Source organism: Lepisosteus platostomus, chromosome 3 (genome assembly GCF_059453375.1).
Source record: "Lepisosteus platostomus isolate fLepPlt1 chromosome 3, fLepPlt1.hap1, whole genome shotgun sequence".
NCBI lineage: Eukaryota > Metazoa > Chordata > Actinopteri > Semionotiformes > Lepisosteidae > Lepisosteus > Lepisosteus platostomus.
The window spans coordinates 57,510,746-57,534,018 of record NC_142613.1 but is presented as its reverse complement, the minus strand read 5'-3'; the positions used below and the strand labels follow the sequence as shown (position 1 = coordinate 57,534,018).

At 37.5% G+C, this 23,273-nt stretch overlaps 1 protein-coding gene across 2 annotated transcripts in view; it reads left to right on the top strand.

The window, feature by feature from the left end:
• cnsta (consortin, connexin sorting protein a) overlaps nt 1-23,273 on the top strand; it is a 50,405-nt gene that overhangs the window by 3,129 nt on the left and 24,003 nt on the right. Inside the window, exons 2-4 of one of the 2 annotated variants that reach the window (XM_088626171.1) lie at nt 18,077-18,456; nt 19,053-19,258; nt 22,498-22,528. In XM_088626171.1, the coding sequence (XP_088482297.1) occupies nt 18,135-18,456; nt 19,053-19,258; nt 22,498-22,528 (559 nt within the window). In that variant the 5' untranslated portion in view covers nt 18,077-18,134. Of the gene's footprint in view, nt 1-18,076; nt 18,457-19,049; nt 19,259-22,497; nt 22,529-23,273 lie in introns of both variants that reach the window. The other variant, XM_088626170.1, reaches the window with a different exon arrangement.

The following is a 23,273-nucleotide window of genomic DNA, read 5'->3' as shown; positions in this document are numbered from 1 at the left end:
TTATTGTGCAGCAAGCTGGCACCTTGACACAGCTATCCAGGCCAATGTTGACCAGAGGTCTCCTGCAGCTTTCCCAGCGTGTGACTGCGACACTCAAGAGTTTGACAATGTTTGTGCCAGGTCAGCCATTTTTATTCAGATACTTGCAGTCGTCACTGAACAGTGACAGAGAAAGGAGACCATGTTATTGCAGCACTATTCCTATTCAAATCTACTGAAATAACTCATTCATTGAAATGCCTTAATTGGTATGGAAACAGAGTTTTACTACACCTCTGAACCACCTTATGCTTCTACTATTCTGTTACTAAATTCCATTTATGCGTAGTCTGCTTAGCAACCTAAGTGTCTTAAGTGCTTTTAAGTTAATATTATTTGCACCAAAAATGGCTGCAATTGTATTTTATTAGCACTCTTACATGAATCCACAGGCCCCTGAACTGTGCCCTAATGTTAGCAAATGAAGCAAATGTTAGAAGACTGTAATATATATATACTGTATATATTCCAAATATAATATTTGATTAAGCTAGGGTATATTATGTTTAGGTTGTGCTTCAGGGCCTGTTAATTATGACACAAAAAATCTTATGACATGGAAGGATGGGTTGAAAACATTAAGCACTCTATAAAAAGCTGTAGTAATGTTTGAAAAAGCATGTTCAAATATTATGCAAAAATGGCATGAAAGGAGGGTCAAAGTAGTTCTCGAAATCTCAAGCTCTTGTCAGCTGTTAACATTGTGAAGATTACCTCATACTATATGTCCAAAGAAACCTGATGTGTTGGATTCTTAACTTTTTGGAACAAACAGCCACGCCTGCTAGTGGCTGGTTGTTTCTCTTCTCATACAGTTGTTTACGAGCTACAATAGAAACGTAAGACTTCTGGTTTGGTATCCTTTATTATTGACATACAGTAATAGTAACACTAAAGGTTAAACATGGAAGCTAATTGAATACAATTAATCATCATGAAAGAACTATAAACCCATTTTTCAACAAATGCTATCATTTACTAAGTTTGTTGCCTTGCTAAAATGGATTTGATTTAGGCAGTGGTTTCAAATTGCTGCACTAAACTGCACTGTTTAGATTTACAATGACCAGTCATCTCCAGGATGACTTTTTTAAGTTTAATTTGTATGATTTTGTGTGTGAGAAAAGTTATTTTTCTTTAGAAGGAAACATTTATCCAATTAATTCCCAGCTTCATAGCTATCATTCTTGTGACAGTTGTATAGTTGACATACGGTGAAATGGGATTCCTGTGTGGAACCAGGATGGCTGCCTAGCTACCATTTTGTTCTCAACCTTCAAAATATCAAGAACTGACAGACCAATTTATTTGAAACATGACACGTTTCATCACACTTAAACCTGCCTAGCTCGAATCTTGCAGCAACACGTCACCCATAACAATTCTCCCGCTCGTCGAAACATCGTCGAAAACAGTATCATTCTCTATTCCCTTTCACAAAACCAACAGAAACCAAAACATTTTGTTTGTAAAGCTGAATAAGATCTTTCTGTGGTTATTTGTATTGTGTTTCTGAAAATTTGTGGAAGGCTTAATTTTAAAATACTTAAAAGATCTTCAGATCATGACCCTCCATGAAGTGAATAGTTGTTCTACAGTTTATATACATTACAAGTTGTCACTTGATATGGTAACATGGTGTCAAAACTGATTTAAGAGCTCCTGATATTTATTTTTTTGATGGCCCCATTCATTATATACTGTAGAGAACAAGATGCTTAACACAATTATACTGAAGCATCTAGTCTGAGCCAAGGAACATTAATCATAGTTAAAGCATTTTGGTTAGTTTTGGTTTGCCATTGCTATGTCACAAGAGTAGTTGAATTTTTAAAAATTATTATTAGCTTTTTTGAGTCCAGCCTACCGAGAAATGCCCAAGAGAACGTTTCTAGCAAAATCTGAGTGTCCAACACCAAAATGCTCCTTTTCTGTGTTCCATTGCCACTAGACTGATATCTGCCACAGTTATGGTCAAACAGATTTTAAAAGACCAGCTTGTGTTAAGAATTGTATTTTGCCAAGCTGTTAAGCACCCAATGTGAGGTTCCCTTCTAAAGAAGGTGAGGGTTTGATGAAACCCAGATTTAAAGTCAGTCAATGTAGACTTTCCCAATATGATTTTAGACCGATTTTTAGAAACAAAATGGATAGTTGGGCTTCAAATGCAGGTTAGCCAGGAGCCCACTTAAACTGTATTATTGTTACTGCATTGTCACTAGAATGATTCCTACCACATTTGAAGTTAATTGGCTAAACTGTCCTTGAACAGAATTCATCACTGATTTTTTTGAGGAGCAGATTACAATCAGCTTTGTTTCTGATTAAAAATGTGCTCAGTTACAATTACGTCGGTTTAGTAATTGCCAAGACAGAAAAAATTCTCAGTTTGTGTGAGAACATAATATTAGTCATGTGTCCATCTTGGTATATTCAAGAATGACAGTGTGCCAAATATAGTGTGAAAAATATATGAAAAAAAAATATATATGACCATTCAGGTTTTGATTAGAAGTATTCAAAAAATGTTTGCATTCTTTGGAGTTCAACACAATGGGATAATACTGGTAGGAGGTAAATACTTCTGCAAGAGACCGTAAGCTGTTAAATGCTGGTTCACCATTGCCACGTCACAGGAGTTACTGAAAACTAGAATGACTAACTTTTTTTAATTCAGCATACCCAGAAATGTATATTTGGCCAAATATTTATTATGTGTTCTTTATAATAAAACGCAATATTCAACATAATACTGTAAGTATAGAGTTTATCAGAAATTTAATGGATGTCACAATAACACCTGCAAATGTATGGCACATTTGCAGCTTTAATCCTGAATTTGTTTGTATAAGGATTTTTTCTCATTGCTTAGTTGCTTTCAGAGCATGAAGACGTTTGCAGGACACTAGTATGCTGTTTCCAGTTGTGACTCAACTATCATGAGTGCTTGTGATTCGAGGTTTATTTTTGGACTTAATTGGGTACATCTGTGAGAATTCAGTCAGGTCTGAGGTCTGCCCTAAATAATGAGGTCTGAGAAATACATGGTTTTTATTATTTCCATAAAAAGAAAAATACCTTATTGTATTTCCCTTTGGATCTCTTTGGATCTCCATCAGAGCACAAGAAGAAATCGGGTTAGAAAGAGCTAATGTCTTCAGTTGAGGGATTAATAAACCTTCATCTTCAGCACCTGCCAGGTGTCAAGGTTCCCATGAGTTACAGTAATTTTGGGTGAGAGCTCAACTTTTTAAGTTCTTTTAAATGCTAGAAGCAACCTTTTATTTTCACTTTTTCAAAAGCAAGTGCTTGAATACACATTTTCTTTGCTGCATTTGCTTTAAGGGTAACATAAATATAACAAGACAACTGAGGTTTCAAAAACCACTGTACTCTGAGAAAATATATAAATGGAAACACAACAGTAAATGCTAGATTAATTTGATTTTCTCTTGTTCTCTGCTTGTTTAAAAGAATTTGTGTTTCCTCCTTCAAACAGAATTAAGGGGGAACTGCAGTCCTAATTTATCTGACCAGTTATTAAATCTTGGTAACAAAATACATTCATTAACTTTATAGACACAAAAATACAAATTTTGAATCAAGCAGAAAGTTGTGAACTTGGTGAAAGTACCGCAAGTCTCCACGTTGTCCCAAACTCGTGTTCGAGCTCCGGCGACATGCAACATGATGCGGCCCTTCCTCCTCACTAGTCTCCGTAACGACTAATGTGATGTACGAGTGAATAAAAACAGGTTCTGCAGCCTACATTTCACCATAGAAATGTTCCAACGTTATCTACTGTACATACAGTGTTAAGTAAGTAGTCATTGTCGGTAAAACCATGTTGAAATCGAAAGCAATATTTCTATCAGATTTAAGGAGATGCATTCACAAGCCTGCTTGTTTACAATGTTGTAAGGCCGCACACATCGCTGGAAGTTATGTTGCCTCTTTCTGAAGCAGAGAACATGGCACTGTGCATACCCAGAAATGTCGTCTATTTTGTGGTATAGGTTTAACTAATTATTGTGTACATTTAACTTTTATGGAGGTTTGAAATGCAGTCATCAATGCTGATTCCTTCTAACCCCAAAATATGAAAACAGTGTTGGAGTTCCCCTTTAATATTTCCTCTCCTCAGCTACAGAATGGGTGCTGTCCAATGACATGATTCATTTCTACAAAAGAAGACTGCAGGTGAATGGCAGACAGCCTATAATGGAGACGGTTTAGTCAGTTGTCTTGGGTTTAGTCTTGGAAATGCCTTAGTCTATATTTTCATTTAAGGTGATTTTTCCATCCTCCCATAAGGGGCATGAAATAAACCAGACTTCGGCTGAAATGCTTGATTGAGGAAGGCACAGTGCTCACACCAGTTTCATCTTCACGCTGGGGTGTCCTCTTGCAGACAGAATATTCATACCATGAATACTTAATTCCTGTTGCCTCATTGGTATAACATACCTTGTACTGTATTTCTGTAGATTTGACTGGATAGATCTTGCCTTTTGGGAATTATAATATTGATATATTGTTGAAGAGCAGAGAAGTCATTAGGATTTCAAATTTTAAAAAGGCCAATACTTAATATTTACATTATTTTATGTATATGTTTTAGGATGTTTCTAGATTCCAACTTGGTTCCTTTTCAGTATTTAATGTAGCTAATTGTGAATACATTTGAATAGGGAGCTACAAAGCCAAAAACTGTCTTTAAACTAAGATCGCACCTTCAACCAACTCAACAGTCAACAGTTGACTAATTGCTTTCTGATCTCTCCATTCATTTATGTTTTTCTGCTTTTCAAACTTCCCCTAGAATTCATTTTCCCAGATCTCCATCTTTTTGGATCCCTTTCTCACCCACCTCCTACCCATTATCACACTGTTTTGTTTGTCCTCCTTATCCCAATCCTATAGCCTCATACCTTCTCCTTTTTTCCATTCTCCCACACTCAGAGGCTCCAGAATATTGTATTTTCCTTCTTTCTACCTTTCACCATGAAATTAAGTCAATTCTTTCTTAACTATGCACAGATTAATAGGTGGTTATATGTACTGTAGCTAAGACTAATTTGTGATCTCAGTGCTCTTATGAACCGAAACATAAGAGCATAACATTCTGTCTGGCTTTTTGTTGTCATCTTATTTTGTTCTATTAGAATGTGAGTTTTGCCTGCTGTAGGATGTGGGATTTTTTCAACTCTGTGTTCTGAAATGGAGTTTGGAATTATTGGTATGCAGATGTGTCTGTCTCCAGGACTCTGTTCTTAGCAGCTTGCTCACGGCAAGACACCACTCTGACTCCTAATGCTCTCTGAAATTGAATCTTATGTTTCATACAGAGGGTAAAGCCATGTAGCTGCTTATTATAATGTAAACTACTGGAGGAAAAATTATAGTGCTTTGGCCGCTGCTGTAGTTTTTGGTTTTGTTTTATGCAAAACATAAAGCAGAGCTTCTGGGGAAAAAAAAATCTTGTCACGGTGTTCTCGTAATGAACTGAAAAATCGAGATATACAAGTGGACACATTTAGTTTTATATTGTAAATTAGAATAAAGGCACCCATTTTAATAGTCAGGTAAAAAGGGAATCACAATCACACGTGGAGGTAGGCATTTTGGTCACTGAATGTTATTAGTGGATCTTGGCCTAATTCAGCCCTGCATGTATGGGTTTTGCAAAACTGTGTGTAGGGCTTCTATGAGATTTTTTTTCCTATTTTGAGGGAACTCTTTCCTCCCCCAATGCTATTCTGTGTGTTACAGCCCTTTTTGTCTTCCTTGTCTTGTGTGTTTATTCCTTTGTTTTTTGTCTTAAAACGCTGTGTATTTCTGTTACATCTGTTAATAATTGAAACATTGGCTCTGTGCTGTTCAGACATTTACTGGTTGAATTTCCACTTAGTGTTTCACTGGACCTTCTTCTGGTTGAGTTATACTTGATTTTTTATAGCTCATATCACAAGCTTTTGCTTCTCCTATGCCTGTCAATAAATAAGTCTTTTGTATCTTTAGTTTTTTTGTTCATGGCTAAAGGCAAGAAATAAATCCCAAATCTTAAATCTCTCATTTGCAATGGATGTTTTACATGAATGTGGACTACAGTATCCAGTGAATGGCATGTGGTGGCACTGCTTGATTTGATTGTATTTCTCAAATTTTTGTCATAGTCAGCATTTCTTCTTGCCTTCATCACATGCCCATGAAAATTAAGGCCTTGTGAACTACTTTTATGTTGCAATAAAGTAATAAAAATGAAATAAAAAATGTACGCTTTGTGAAGAATGGCTCTGCTAAAATGGACACATAAGGCCAAATGTATAGAAATTGGTGATGTTGTCTCAATCATTGTGAGACACTCTTGACGCTAACAGTTTTATTTCCTTAAAGCCTCACTGACATGACATCCGTTTGTCTTTTTTTCTATTTTATTTTGTAAATGCACAATGCTTATCAGCATAATTTCAAGGCTAGAACATTGGCCACCACTTCCTCCATGAAAACAATTGTCTCAGTATTGCTGTTTTTCTCACCAAAACATCTTCATTCCAAGACAGAATCTGCTGCTTTTTCATCTGATTACTAATTTATTTGGCAGTCCCTTTTATCCAGAGCATCAAGCCATTCCACACATTTATACAGCAAGTCTTTTCACTGGATCACTTATGGTGAAATATTTGGCCTTGGTCAAGGATATAACAAGAGGTTATTACCTTGGATTTCAATTCACAACCTTCCAGTTTTATATCAGTTATGTGTCAGTTTATGCTAAGTAATTGTGTATATTTATGTAATAAATTTATGTTGATGCAGCTGTATGAAGTGCATTATGTTCCTTTAGTAGATAAGATCACTTTATTAGCCATATACAGTTTCTTGCATTAGCAATTTGTCCTTTTGCATACCTCAGCTTGCTCTCCATGAGACACACAAGCCTGTATACAATACTGGTAATGCTTAAAAAGTCCTTTGACGCTCATACATGTTGTTGGATGGGAGACCTAAGTAATAACGCAGTACAGTAGTACATGTAGTATCAAACTGTGATTTAACCACATACTGTACACATGCTGGGGTACAACAGTTCTGCATTAAAAAGAATCAAATCACAATGATCCAGCTGTGGAGTATTCCTTAAGCACTTGGATTAGAGCAAGAGAGCACAAATATGAACAACCTGGCAGAGGATAATGAGAAGTGTCCGCAGAAAAGAGGTCATAAACATGAACCCTGCTTACTCCCCTGGGCTCCTGAAGGGGGGGAGCCCACTCCGGTTTGTCTCCACTCCCAGGGGAGTTTATTCTGGGGAAAGAAAGCTTCGCGAAACCCCATTCACCTGAGGTTCTTAATCCACCAGGTGTCCTTATACCCACTCCCCACCATGAGCCCGCACGTGCCTTCTGCAGACACCCCCCTGAACCCACAACTCCAGCAGAGGCACAAGGCAGCAGAATGAGAACAGATGGGGAAAATGGAACATGTGGAAATATTTGCAAGTCTGTTTCCTGTACAAGACTAGCCTTTGGCCTCCATGGCCATTCCAGTGCCCCTACCTAATGTACAGTGAGACCGATCTGCCTCCTGCCCCTCTGGCTGCACTGCCTGCTCTGCCCTCTCCCAGATTTCCAGTGTGCGATTGACCTTCCCTCATTCTGGACCAGCATGACGGGCAAGCTCTAACTCTCCTTCAGAATAATTCCCAGCACAGCCCGGGTCTCCTGCTTCACAGTCACGGCCAGCCTTCCTCCAGCCAGGCTCTCATGCTGAGCTCGCACATGACCTCCGCCAGCCTGGAATTTGCCACCACCTGGCAGCTCCGCCAACCCAAGTCTCCATGAAGGCGGGAGCAGTATTTATGCCTCCACTGCATCATCTTCTGTGCCTCTGGCTGCTCCTGCAAGACATTTCCCTGTCACGCAGGTATAGCAGCCTGCACCTGTTGAACTCTAGATCACTGTAATGTCTTTTGCAGTGGGGGTTGGGTCGCAGGCAGCTAGTTTCTGGAGTTTCTTTCAGTGTAGCATTTCACAAGACCCCACCGCCTGCAGGGGTTCTCCAGCCCATTGACATCTTGTCCAAATCTGTGCTTCTTGATTCTGTTAGGATCAAATTATATGCATTTCTCCAATGTAAAATACCCACACTTGTATTCTATGGGGTTTCAAGAGGCTAAGGAAAGAGTTGTGCGTGTTTAGAATAGTATACATTAGACAGTGCTCAACACACAGTTGCATTTACCTGATATCTGTTGGTTCCGTATATTTTTGGGTTATTTGTTTATTTTCAGGAAAACCTTCATATGTAGATACGCACCAAAAATCTTCAGATAAAAGGTTTATAATTTACCACATGGCATGGGTTGCTTTGCACCCGTATGTTTTATTAATTCATGTCTTCATGCTTTAGATACATGTAGTATGCTCTTCAAAGATAACAAGGCTGTTGCTATATGATTGAGCCAAACCAGTCTACTGTTTCCATCATTCAAACATGTCAGTGGTGGTTCTCTGTGTCTTTGTGTGATCTGTTCCTTGATTTGTGATTTGGCTGTAGCCTTTTTTTTAGTTTCTAGTTTTTTTAAAACTAGAGAACAGAGATATCATACAGTAGATAACCTACAGTACTTTTTTTAACTGCTTTTTCACTGTAGTGTGTTTCAATATTTATGTTCATATCAGCGGTTATCTACAGCATGCTGCTGATACTGTATGTCTAAGGTAACATATATTGTCTAAATGTGAAGAACAAACAGAAAACAGTTTAAAAAAAAAAAACATGTGCCATCAACAGAAACAGTCTTCTTGCTGCACACATTATTTAGCCATTTTTCTTTCTGGATAAGAAGGTAGTGGAAAAATGGAAAAGCCATAATCTCAACAGTAGATAATATACAGCAATGCTGCTTCCCACTTCTCTACGTCAGATAATAACTTCACCCTGACTCATAAGTGTGTTGGCCAGTACAGTACGTCCATCTGTCAGTGTAAAGAGCAGGTCAGGCCTTTTGAAGAACATGGATTGTTCCATTTCCGAGTTTCAGGGTCCTCCAATGACACAACAGACAAGACTCTTTGGAAATATACTCATCAGTAATCCTGTAAAGTTCCTGCATGGTTATTAATACATTTTTTCATTAAATATTATGAATTGGGTTTCTCTTTTTAACTATTTTTTTTGTTATATTTATTGAAACCCCAACCCCACAGGGGAGGAAACACAGATGCAATTATAGATCAAACCAGATCACGTACACTTCTTCCCTCCAGGGATACATAATGTGGATTGCAGTGTTTTTGTCAAAAACAAATGACAAAGAGAAAAAAGGGGACAAAACATACTTAGACAAGGCAAACAAAACACCACATCAACTGAGCCACATTTTCAATAGCAGTGATCCGAGCCACCAACAAGGTGATCGATTTAGAATAAATAATTTCATCGTAAGTAAAAGTGTTATAAATACTCCTGTTTTTAACAGTGGGGTTATCTGCTCATGCTGAGGTTTTGTGTGCTGCCATTTTATCTTGGCAGAGAATTATGAGTGTGGTACAGGTAGTGGACAGAACAAATGGAAACAGTTGGGTAAATGAGGGACATTGAGTAGACTGTAAGCAAGGGTTTCCATACAGGTGTGGTTGATGTGTTAATTAAGCACAAAACGTCCCAGCGTGCTAAGACCTGGTTGTCAGAGCTTTAGTGACAAAGACAGCCCCCCTAACATGGGGGGCCCACACCCTATTAAGTGACCTTACGGTGTTGATTCTAGTTTTTGTCCACTATCTGTAGCTCTTTCAAAAAATGCCACTGCTTTTAGTTTTTCACTTCTTTTTAAACTTTGCAGCACTACTTAATGTAATGGACATGTAAAACTCGATTTTCTACATTTTCCGGATGATGAAAGCATAACTGAGATTCAGTGAATCATTGCAAAGAAATTGGTCCCACACCTGTTTTCCAAATAATTATTATTTGAAAAGAGTCTGGAAAGCATGCAGTTAAAATCATCAGTTCTTTCATGCATGCATGGTTAACAGTAATTACAAACACCAAATAATTGTCAAAGAGCTTATAGTCTATTCCTGCTAAGGGTCACAGCAACCCAGAGCCTATCCTGGAAACTTAGGGCAGAAACTATATAAAGACAGAGACCCAGAGACTATATAGAGACAGACTAACCTCGCTGGCACGTCTCTGGGAGGTTGGAGGAAATCGGAGCGCCTGGAGAAAACCCTCATGCTCACAGAAAGAACCATGCAGTCTCCATACAGAGGGACCCCTGAGCTGCACAACAGCAGCACTGAACATCACAGCACTATAAAGCACTCGCAACTTGTGCGCAACAGTCCTAAAATGATTTCTTCGGTTCACTTTAGGTTTGTGTCTTTTTCTTTTTTGTTGGCCAATTGTAGAAAACAGCACTTGTTGGAATGAAATGTTTTTTTTTCCGAATTCCACCCTGCAGCTCTTTCCGCCTTTTTTTTAGCTCAGTATTCACCAGTAATTTTTATTCCCTCAGCTATGTAAATGTGACCTGGGCTCTGAATAAAGAAGACTGAATCTACCTCTGCAGAGCCTGGGGGAGAGGGAGCGAGGAAACGAGGAAGTGGAAATGACCCTGGTGTAATTAATCCGTTTTGCTCGCTGCCGTGATGATTTCGGGGCAAATCCCAGTCACGAGGATTTTGTTTATTCAATAATATGCAGCTGATTAAGAGCATTAATTACTGCTTCACTTAAAACGGAATTAATCTTAGCACCAATGTGTGAGACGAAGCAGAGCAATAATATTTGAAGCAGATTATCAGCGCCTTGATACACATCAGGGATTCTTCATGAGCAGCTTGCAGCTATGAATTGAAAACAGTGAGTTATGTGATCGTAGCTGGATGGCTCTCAAGCTTGCCAGTGCTGCTGTCAAGTCTGCTATGGGGGTTTGGGCAGGGTGATTCATCTTGTCTCTTCATTAAAATCTAGGCCTTTAATTTCATACTCATTTGGGAAATTTCTTTTTACCATATTGAATGGATTGAATGTATTTTGGATTGCAGCAAAAAAATAACTACAGTACAAACAGGGTTATTTTGTATTCAACTGCCTCAGGTTTTCCAATCTAAAATTAGACTAACACTACAATTTCGTTCCTGCTATTTCCAATTTTGCTTAGAAGAAGTATCTAATATATGTTTAAGAAAATGTACTTCTAGCATACAGTATGCTTTTATTACGCTTAATGGGACAGTAGTCACTTTGGAATTCAAATGTTTATAAGATCTGAATCTTACCACAATCTCGCTGGGCTTTACTACCCAGTGTACTGTACTGTGCTTTTACCCAGATCTCACTGAGATCAGAGTAAAATTATTTTGGTACTGTTCAGAGTTTTCATAACTTTGTTATATTTTTGTACAGCACTACAGATTACTATTAGTATGTAGTGTTAATTAACGGACACCAAAAATAGTGCTGTACAAAGTACTACACTGAGCGGATGCTTCTGCGAACAGAATATTAAGCCTCAGTCGTGTTCAGAAACCTTACTCCTTTCAGTCTCTTCTTTGCAAAAAGTCTTAACAATGAAAAGCTATGGCACATTCAGTAATATTAATCAGTAATATTCAGTATTTTTTTAGGGTCTGTAAATGTACGCTTAATAGATGGAGATGTGCTAATAGTTTTCATTAGGTGTATCATTTTGTGAGCACTTGCATGCACTTGTATGCAGACTCCAAACTGAAAGATTAGAGTTTTGCTTTCTGAATGCAAAATCGCGAATGATTACATTGATGTCTCTGTGTCAAGTCATTCAAAAGTGCCAACAAGTTTTAGAAAAGAGATGAGGGGCACTGCGCACAGCCTAGCCAGTAAAGGCACTTGGTGGGTGTGCTGGGCCACTGGAGGGCTCTCTGTGATGTACAGCGACCCCTGCAGGCACTTGCAGGCTTGCGGTACCGTCAGTGAGGGAGGAGCCTCTCCTCCAGCACTGACCTCTGGTACAGGGCTGTGTTGCCTGCAATGAGTTAAAAGGAGGCTGCAATTCCCTATTCTCTTCGGAGAGATGCTCTGCTGCAACCTGAGCCATGAAAAAAATCACAACTAGCTATTCCAAATTGGGTGGGTATAACAAAGATAAATGACATTTTTTTATAAGAGAGAAAGATGATGCTCCTCAAGCACGTAGTATTCTCATTAGGGAATGTTACTCTGTACTCTGAGCTCGCAGCGGAATGGAGAAAATGTGTCAGGAGGCTCTTAATATACAATGTGGAAGCTTTATACATTTGTATAAATTTTGTTCCTTTATATTTTGAAATAAAACTAGAGAGTGCATGTATGCATCACTAAAGATAACAAATAGGAAATGGTAAAGAAATATGGAAGGAAGGATTATGAAAATTGATATCTGAAATCTTCAGATAGATTTTAGATAAATCACCAAGATTTAGTTTGGGTGATGTAAAGTGCAAGCAAATCTGAAGGATGTGCTGAATATTCCAGTGACTCAGAAGGTTGACTTTGCTTAATTATTTATATCAGTACCTTTATTACCCTAGGATATTCTACCTAAGTAAAATAAATACATAACATTTTAAAATAAACATTTGTTTTAGTTCTTAAGCAGGCTGGCAGTCAGTTACAAGCTTGTTCTTGTTTTGAGTTCATGACCCTTCTTATACATTCTACAGGGGGCCTTGTTGAAAATCTCAATTTGGCTTTAGTGCGACAGGACATTTTAAAAGAGGTTATTCAACAGCCATCGGTAGTAGAGGGTTGGCCGGTTTCAAAGTGCACACGTCCAGACTAAGGACTTGATACTGACGCATCAGACTTTTTGCAGCCCAGTTGTGGGTTGTTGGTTATTATCAGGCATGCAATTTGTATTCCTCAGCAACCAAAGCCTTGTAATCTAAGGTAAATATAGCCACATGAGTAATCCATGGAAATGCATTATATTGGGGGAGGGTTTAGTTGTTTTATTTGAAATGCAACCACCTAATTAACTGTCTAAGCTCCGTCACCATCTTTCCCTTTCAAACTGAGGGCACTTGCTTTTCTTCATTTTGAGACAGGCATAACCTACATATTGTGCCACCAATAAGAAAATTTTGATGGAATTCAATTTGGAAGACAGTGATGGAGCAGCAGACACACTGCACAGTGCGCAGTCTACTATATGCTAAGGGTTTGTTGTGACAGGAAGAATTTTAACAATGTTAATAAATGGTTGCTGGGTAAGGCTTTTCCTGCTGTATTTTACTCTGAAGCTCACACTATTAATTTGCTGCAGGGTGAGAATGTGATACGTTTGTGGTTCTGCAAACGTATTCATACTGCTTTGTGTCTTGCAATGTTGACTGAAAAGGGTCGCTTTCCCTTTTCATGATTTAAACAGTACGCTTTAGAGCTCGTAAGAGGACAAACAATAAATTACAACGGGAGGAAGATGAAATGCTATTTTAGTATAGAACAGTTATGCCTAGGAATATTTCTGATAGTAAAGTATAAAAATGGCATACACCTCTTCTTACAGGTTAGAAAAGTGTTCTACACTTTATAATTTTGGGACTTGTTTTTCATTATAAGTAATTCTTGACGCAACACTATATCAGCATACCAAAGGTGTACATGAAAGACGTTCTTGCTGATACATCACTATTTTAGTCAAACGGCTGCTGCTACCCGGATTGGCTGCCCTGTTTGTGCTGCAGAATTAATATTTTTCTTGGACAGACTAGAGTTGTATGTTGAAAATATATTAGACCCAGAAACATGATTTTGAAAATGGAACTTTATTTTCATGTCACAAAAAGTTAATGTGCTCATCTTGTCAAAATGCACCCAGGAGCACTTCTTGCCTGTAATTTAAGGCCTGAGTAGCCAGGTATCATGTATATAACAGAGCAGCATGTTCAGTCAAGAATTTCTTCATTTCAAGTTCATTTTCTTCAAATCTATGATAACGTGGCAGCTGTATGCAAATACAGGAATAGTCTCCCATTTCTCCTGCCTCCTGCAACATCAGGCAAAATGAATCAGAACACAGCTAAACTGTAGTGTAATAAAGTGCAAAGATCATGGCCGGTTTATGGCTGGAGGTTTCCATGCGGTTTCCTCCATGGCTGGAGGTTTTATTTTAGTTTTTTATGTCTAAATCATATTGGATCAAACAAAATTTTGTGAAAGTATCACCACATGTCTGAGATCTGGATGAAGATTGCCACATTATTTTTATAAGTTATTAAATATCTGAATGGTCAATTTCAAGTAGTATCTTAAATCTTAAATTTGCGTAGGCTGCAAAGGAACAAGTAATAGGTTTATTCCATACTGATTCCATACTGATTCTCCACACCCGAAACGTTGTGTTTCTTAAATTAGACATTTACTATTCAGAGGGGGTACCATCCTTCTCCTGTCTTGTAAAAGTACACAGTGATTTTCAAAATCTATCTACCTGAAACAAATTTGGATGCACCAAACTGAGCACCTGTTCATAAAGCCAGTTAAAAAGTTGTGGCAGTGATAGTAATCGATCTAACTCTTAATAGAAGGTATTTTTCATATCTTTCTCTATAAATGAGAATCAAACAATTATTAAGGAAAACTTTTATCATATTCTAAATTATATTTCCAATATAAAATTGAAGATTAAAGCTTTTTTTGAAGGCCTTTTCTGGACATTAAATTCTAATACGATAAGAGAGAACAATTACTTGATGATAATTTAAATTATGATCATTTTCCTGGTAAATTATTTATGTTGTATGACTTTGATAATATTTTAGATGTAGACATATTTTATGCATTCTTTATAAAACCCTTAATTACTCTGTCCTGATATTTCCTTTAGGAAAGTTCATTCAGAAGTCACCAGTAGTGCTAATGTATCTCCAATTATTTATGTACACCCAGCTGAAGTAGCGGTGCATACTGGGTAGCAAGCCTTGGTCCTGGAGAGTCTCCATTCAGCATGTGTAATAAATGAATGTGCAATGAAATCTTCATTTTTACAGAGCAGATGTGGTAATTAAGCTGCATAACAGTTCATGCATCAACTCAAAGCCTCACGATCGTTGTCACTATTGGCTGGATAAAAACCATGTGCCTTGGAAACTAAGTCTAGACTTGCCTTAAGGTTTGCAATGTAATGCTTTGACATCCGAATTTTAAATCCCTATCCAAGCAGATTCATATTTATAGTATTTATAGTATTCATAGTGTCTTTGTCTTACCTTAACATCATTTTCAGAATTCAGTAAACTCTGAGAAAACTAAATGTATGCTATTTTGTATAAAAAAGTATGCTTTTTATTTTAAAAAAAATTCTTATTGCTCTCTTAATAGTGATCACCATTTTTTAGTCTAAGTATAGGTAAATACATGTGAAACCTTATGGGATGCTTGAACTGAGAGTTGTGAAGTGTTACAGCTCTTAAATTATGAGGTATTTTTAGAACACAACAAATAATATAATCTAAAATAATAATATGACATAACAAATTATATAACAACAAAATTATGCAATCTATCAAAAGGCTGAATAATTTAAAACCATTCTCTCAATAAATTGCTTCTTCAACCCTAATTGGAATGTATTATGTCCTGCAAATACTATTCCACCTGTCAAAAACACTTTTATTTCTACTTATATCTCAGGGATATACAGTATAAAGAAGCGAAATCATGAAATTGCCTCCAAAATTAGTTCAATGTTATGACTCCCTTGTGTGTAAATTTCAGCTTGACATTATCATTGCCACATCATTTTAATTACCCACTGAAAGTAATAAAGCTAAAAGTAATCCCTTGATAGCTCATAGAATATCATGTTTAGTCACCAAAAGTATTTTATACAATTCTTTTGATGTGAATATACAGTAAGACTATAACTAGAAGTTTTAAATATAACTACCCGGTTGTGAATTTCGGTGGTTGTATCAGCCAAGCTTTCAAAGCTGTTAACTTCAAAAATTCACTCTGTGTTCATTCAAGATTGAAAAAGGATAGTGCCCTCATAAATACATAGTACTAGGAACTGACCACTTAAATTTCAGAATTTTCCATAAAATTGCTTTCACTAATACTCTTTGTGCCATTGTTCATTCATTTATGATATTTACAGTGCCATTAGCTTGTTGAATTGGCACAGAATAACCCTAGTGTTTTATCTCCTTGTTAGAAGCTAAACTCTGCAGACATATTCCGAACAGCCTATACTTTAACATTTATAGTTTCTGGTGAAGAATGGTCCAGTATTGGTGTGTAATATTGCGAACTGTGAACATTTTTCAGGACTATATTTATGTGGACCATAAACATATTTTAATGGCTTTAAAATATTTTAAAAAGTCCATTCTTGGCAATTAGCTGCCCAAGAAATGAGGACAACTGAATCATATGCAATGTTTGTGGAAACTGTCCTACTCATGTCTGCATAGGATATCTGTAGCTTCCAGTATAGTGTTCTATATCCATGATCAGGACTGCGAAGATAGTTATTTGATGTTAACTATTTGATAGTTGACATGTCTTCAATGAAAACAAACGTTTTCATTGAGGTTTTGAAAACATAGTCATGATAACAAATAAGAACCCAGAACCACTATAATAAATATTTTAACATACTGTATTTAATCAATGGGGTTGGAGAGTACGGCTGCATCAGCATGCGTTAGCTTCAAAGAAATAAGTAAAGGTTAATTCCATGCTGAAAAGTAAAAAGAGGAAACACTACATTTCAGCTGTTAAACCTTCTACAGGTGTAAGAATAAGACACCTGCAAGGGACACCTCCTGAATGGCTCAGCAGCCGAAATGTTGCGTTTCTGCTTTGTACTTTTCAGCATGGGATTAACCTTCAGTTGTTCCCATACAGTATATTTACTGAAAACAATTAACTGACCATTTAAAATAATTTGTAGCAGTGACACTAACAAATGGTCTTGTAGGACAAAAATAGTTGTGAAAGTCTGTGTTTCTCTCTTATAAATGACATTGACATACAGTACCGCTGTAAATCATATTCATAAAGTGGTGAAACCCTGAAGAATTATGAAAAAAGAATATTACTGGATTTGAAGGAACAAGTAAAAGTTTATTCCATGCTGAAAAGAGTAGAGAAGAAACACATCGTTTCGGCTGTGGAGCCTTCTTCGGGTGCCGAAACGTTGTGTTTCTTCTCTTTTCGGCACGGAATAAACCTTTACTTTACCTTTTCCTTTGCAGCCTACGCATGCTGATGCAGCTACCTACTTGAACTATTATTAATTTTGGCTGGAGTAAAGCTTGATTTCCTTATTTATTGTTTTTCTTTCACTGATGTCTTTTACAATTATTTCTAGTTGTACTAGAAACTGTGGTTTCACAGGTTACAGCAGCAGCTTGATGTCACACATAACCTTTTAGTCCTGTCAGTTTTGTCAGTTCTAGCCAATTTTTTAGACTGTATGCCCTTTTCTAGAGGTAATGGTAAGCATTCTTAAGGAGGGTTTGAAGTCTAACTTGAATTGTTGGCCTGTCCCTGCTGGCACAATGTGCATAGTTCTAAAAACTGTAATTGTAAATGAAAAAGATAGAAGAAGAAGAAAGCTAAACATTGTATGCATATTTTACTTGATAACTGTTTGTTCAATAAATAATAAAGCCTTCATGATATTTGTTATCCAGAATTGACAAATTTGTTTTGGCTAACATTTTTAATTTACATTAACATCAAAGTATGTGGACGTTTGGAAGACAGCAGTTCCTTTAAAGGTTCTTTAGTGTCTTTGGTGTGGGACAGAACCTTGGTTTAACACACATTTTCCCAGTTTCCACGCATCTACAGCTTAAGGTTGTACAGAAGGAATAGATGGATTCACTTAAGCCTTAACTGCATCAATACACACTTTTTTTCCACGTGTGAATCTGTAGGCTATAGAGTTTATTACATAAAGAGACATAGAAGCATGCTAGATTTCAGACCCTGGAAACTAGAGCTGGGCTTTCACGCAAAAGATAGAATCAAAACAGTAACACATTTCTCCCAATTTCAGAAGCCCAGGCAGAATCCTGTCCTGAAGGGAGATTCATGCTCCACGACTCTGGGCTCTCATGGATGAAGAAGAAACACAGAGGAACGAGGCAACCGAGCAGGCTGAAGAGGTAGGGGACCCCCAGAACGATGTCGACTGCGGGCCGAGCTGTATGAGCCCTCAGGCGCCGGATGAAAACGAGAACCGCCTACTGGCGTCGCCCACTGTGCGCCATCGCGCTCAGGAAGACACTGTCAACAACAACGAGCCCAGATCTGCTGGCCGGACCAGCAGCACTGAGGAGACCAATAACAACAGCACACCCCCTGAGCCGGCCAAGCAGAAGGGGGACGCGTCAGAAGGCAGCAGGAGCAGCAAAGACACAAAGACAAAAGACTCAGGTACTTTGTTGTTTTGTTTCTCTGTGGCTCATTGTAATTGTCAGCGGAGGCAAAATTTTCATCGGTGCAGGTTGCCTTTGGACTTCGCTGTTTAAAAGAAATTAGCAGTGAATGTTAATTTCAATTTTCTTGTTAATGTTCTGTAATGTCCCAGCTATTCACTTCTACTCTTCAGAGGCAAGCAAGCAAAAATGAGTCTCTTGTACTGTAAGTTAGAGAACTGGTATGTATGTGTGAACAAACGTACTGTACCAATGGTTGAAACTATTTTCATCCTGGTATGTTCTATTTAACAAGACTGTCAGATCTTGTGTCTGAACGTCAGATGCATGTTTTTCACTGTGTAATTCACTTTGAGGTTCCTCTTATGCATCAATTGCAAACTGGGAAAGGTGGTCTGGGTGCGAAAATACACAATAGTTTTCTCAGTGTTCACTGTGTTTGAGACGGTTCCATTTAGTATATTGAAGTGGAGAATTACAGTTAGTCTTTGGTTTCTGCTGGATTGTGAAGAATCTGATTGAAAGGTCAGATTTGGAGCACTGTGTTTATTTCTGCTTGTTTTTGGTGCTTTTAAAGCTTGTTTGTGTTAGCAGGAGGTGCTCTTGAGAGCTGCACTTCGGTGTCTGCAGACAATATCACCACAGGTGCTGAAAGCTCAGGCAAAGACGAAGGCATCCCGCGTGAACCCTCCTGTCCCCCTCAGAAAGGATGGTGCGGTGTTCTGCAGCCCCTGCTCTCATCTCTCCAGAGCCTTGGTGAAGAGAGTGATTACAGCCAGCTGCCCCAGTGTCTTCACCAGGTCTGTCTGTCTCAGGGCTGCTCTGCTACACAGCCAGCGCAGTATGGAAGTGTTCATATTGGTTATGGTGCAGTTTTCCAAAACCATGCCATATTAATAACACCTTGGCATACGTGCTGTTACAAGTGATGAAAGAAGGGTCCAGTATGTTGTAATAAAAGATAATTGTTTTCTATTCCTAAAGAATAGCTTCCATAGCTTCCGATTTAAGAATCCTGAGTTTTTCCACATACGACATTTTAAAAAATTATACTTGCAAATACAATACATGTCCTTGATGAAACTGTACATGAAAAAAATGAGACCAATGTCTCACTAGAGTTTTGCCTTAATGGGTTAGACTCTTGTCTCTAAGTCTTGGCAGACTAACAGAATCATTGACCTAGACAACTAATCTTAGGTATTTTGTATTTGTGACACATGAGCAGAGACTGCACAATGTAACACTGTACAAAAAAAAGGTTTAATACTATATATGGAAACATCTGTATTGTTGGATCCTTTTCTTTTTTTGAAACCTGTACATGGATATTTTTATAAATCCATACAAAGCGACCCTTATGCCAAATAAGCTTTGTATCTCTGGTGTCAGCTGGAGTTCGGTGTTTTCCATGTGTTGTAACCACCTGCTTCCAGACAAAGAACCCTGAAACAATTTATGCAACATTTAGCAATGTTGTATCTGAAACTCCGTCTGTGAAAACATTGCTAATCCGGCTAATATAATAATGCAATGCTGACAAAAAAGGGGGACACATTTACTGAAAGTATGTTATTGTGCTGTAGTTAAAGAGTACAACTGGTTCAAGAGTTAAGATTATTATTATTATTATTATTATTATTATTATTATTATTATTATTATTATTATTATTATTATTATTGTTAGCTCCAAAGTTAGCAATTGAATATTTTGCCATCATATGATCGGGCTAAATGCTGAAATCCTTTTCCAGCAAATGGTCTTGGTATCAGCACTGTAGTCCCCAGCACGACAAGTGTTTTGTGAAAAGAGTGTAGGTAACAATAATGTGCAAATGACTTGGCCTTGTAATTTAGTAATGATAAATTCCAATAGAAAGTAAGTGACGGGCTGGTTCTCTGGCTTTGTTTACACCGTGACCTGTGAGAGCAAAGTCACTCCACCTCCTTTAGTTTTTTGGTAACTAATAGCAAAGTACTGGAATACCTGTTTTTCATACAGTATATAGTCCAGAAAAAGTCTTCCTTGATTTAGACTCTCTAAATAAACTCAGTATCATACAGTTATATGTTTATTTTATAAGCCCCCTTTTATATTATTTGGGATGAAAGGCACTATACAAATGCAAGCGGTTCCTACTATTACTACTATTAGCTCAGTTACTCAGAAATACATACTGTCATGATTTACAGAAAACAAAACAGTATTATTCCCTTATTTTATTCTTATTACTTGTAATGAAATGTGAACTAATGAGGAAATCATAAGAGCAGCTATAATGAGTGAATAATGAATCTCATCTTGCTGCTCTCAAAACATTCTGCATAAATTCCCCCTGTCCACCACAATATCCTTCTGCTTCAGAATGAAATGCACCCAAAAGATAAAAAACAGTTCCCTCTGTAAGCGTCACAGAGCAGTTTGGTGTGTTTCATATTGAATGGATTGAGAGAATGTATAGATAGAAGTTTTTATACTTATATGGTCCTATGAATAACAAAAGGTCTAGAAGATTTGAAGATTGACATATATATTTCATCATGCAAAGTGTCACATGCGTAGTATTTATCTCCTTTTATCATATCACACTTTTGGATGAAAGCAAGCAAACTCTGGGTCTTCCTCTTTGTTAGTACAAGGGTTGTATTGTATTTTCATCCATTAACAATTTCTAATATTAAATTGCAAGTGGGAACTCCAACTCTAAAGTGGCTGTGTGAAAACAAATGACAAACATTAAAGTTTTGCTCTCTCTTTTAATTATGACGATTCCTCTCATGCAGAGGTCTGGAAAACAAAAAAGTTTGTGATCGCTTGTTGTTCTTGTTCATTAAAATGTTGTCTTTAAGAGTAGTTTTGGATAGACTCATTTAGCAGAAAAGGTGAGGGTTTTTTTCAACTGGCTTTGGCCAAGAGTAGGTTTTTGTAGCACAACGTTTCTTAGGTTTACTAGCTTTATTTGTCTCAGGCACCTGCGATAAAGTAAATACATGTACATGGAACAGTTATAATTATACCCTTTTTAAGCAGATTGTTTTGCTGGTAACGACCATTCACCTAAGGGAACCATCAGCCTTATTTTTCAGCAGCAGCCCCCTTCACTTACATTACAAGCTATTTGCACACACATCACAATAAAAGCCCAGTTGGAATGCCGGCTATCCATTCTATAGCCCTGCAAATATAGCTTAAAAGTGTCTTGCTCAGCAGGGGATGTCTTTTCATCGCCACAGTACATATTGGGTTCAAGTGTTGAGTCACAAAACACCCCCATATGCTGTAGGTGGTATTCACGAATGTGCATGTCAGTAATGATGCTGTTTCTAATGGTAGGATCTGAAGAAAAATGGAGTTTACTTTAGATCCTGCTAGAAAATTTTAAAAAATGTGTTTTTTAAAACAGTTATTTTGATTACAAAAAATGTCTTGAGACAACTTACTGTAGGATAAAGCTGTTAAAACCTAAAGAAACACACAAAAAACTGTTTGTTTCTGAGCTTTTCAATAATTGTAATGGTAATTCCAGCCATGGTTTGAAGTGGTACTTGTAAAGTATGTACAAATTTAGCTCTTCCTTCAAAGTAAGCCCTTCCTGGCACAGCCTCCCCAGAGACCCTGGGCATCTTGCAGAGGCCTTGACAAGGCACTTCATATTTATGGAAACATAGTTATTGCCGTTAGCAACAAAGCAGAAAATGGGGGCCTTTGAGCTCAGCCCCCCACATCATTAGAAACATAAAGGAGTGTATTTTCACTGTGTTTATCCCGGAGATGCACATGGGACAGGTTCTTCTGGAAGGGTGATGTCTCAGATGAGGACATATCAAAGTTTATTGTACCACATACAGTAAATGGCAGTGTTAACAGTAAGGAGATCCATGTCTGCATTGTACTATATGAAAATAAGTGTTTTACTGCGTTTTTGTACTGTAAATAATGTGTCCAGTTTTTTAACCTACAGTAATCACTGGTTTGTGGTACACTCTCATCCTAATTAGTTTTAACATATTTTATTCCTTTTTCGTTTGTTTTTTTTAGATAGCCGAGACCTGTTTCTGGGAAAAAGACTGTATCCTTTCATCTGTGTTTCTACAGAATTACAAGTCAAAGTGGAAGAACGATGTTTGTGTGCTTTTTCCTGCTTTCCTGATAGATCTGGATGTTGTAGTACAAAAGATAGCCTTTACCTTTATGGATGTGTGGAGAGGAAAAAAATATATTATTAATGAGGAGGTAAACCTGATAGTGAATGAGTTGGATTTCATAGATAAATGCGATGGATTAATGACATTATAGTTCTCCATAGCAAGTCATGAGTAGCTGTGATCAAACGTTTGGAGATTATGATGAAAGTGCATTAAAGATTACTGAATGACAAGCTTTGGAAACCACACCATTTGTTTAGCATATGTATTTAACTTGAAGGCATTAGGCACAAGTGGAAGTTGTTTCATAAAACCATGAAAAGGAGGGACTTCTTTTCTGGAACAGAGGTTTTCTGTGATCTTGCAGAAGATCTTGCAGAAATCTTCGTTATTCGATTGGTGAAGGGCTTTCTGTTTTCTCTAGCTGATTTGGTGGGACGTGGGCTGCTGTAGTGGGTGCTACACTTCAGTGATAGATGAAGCAAAGTATAGACTCCTACTGTATATGTAATATGCTTTGGGATTCTTTGAAAAGGAAATTTTAATAATAATAATTCCCTCTTTAAGTTCGATTTTAGTAAAGGTACGGTAATACATGTCTCACAAAGTCAAGTACAGATGAGAGAGACCGCAGCTTTCTTTTGCTGTGCTTTTATTCAATTTATACAT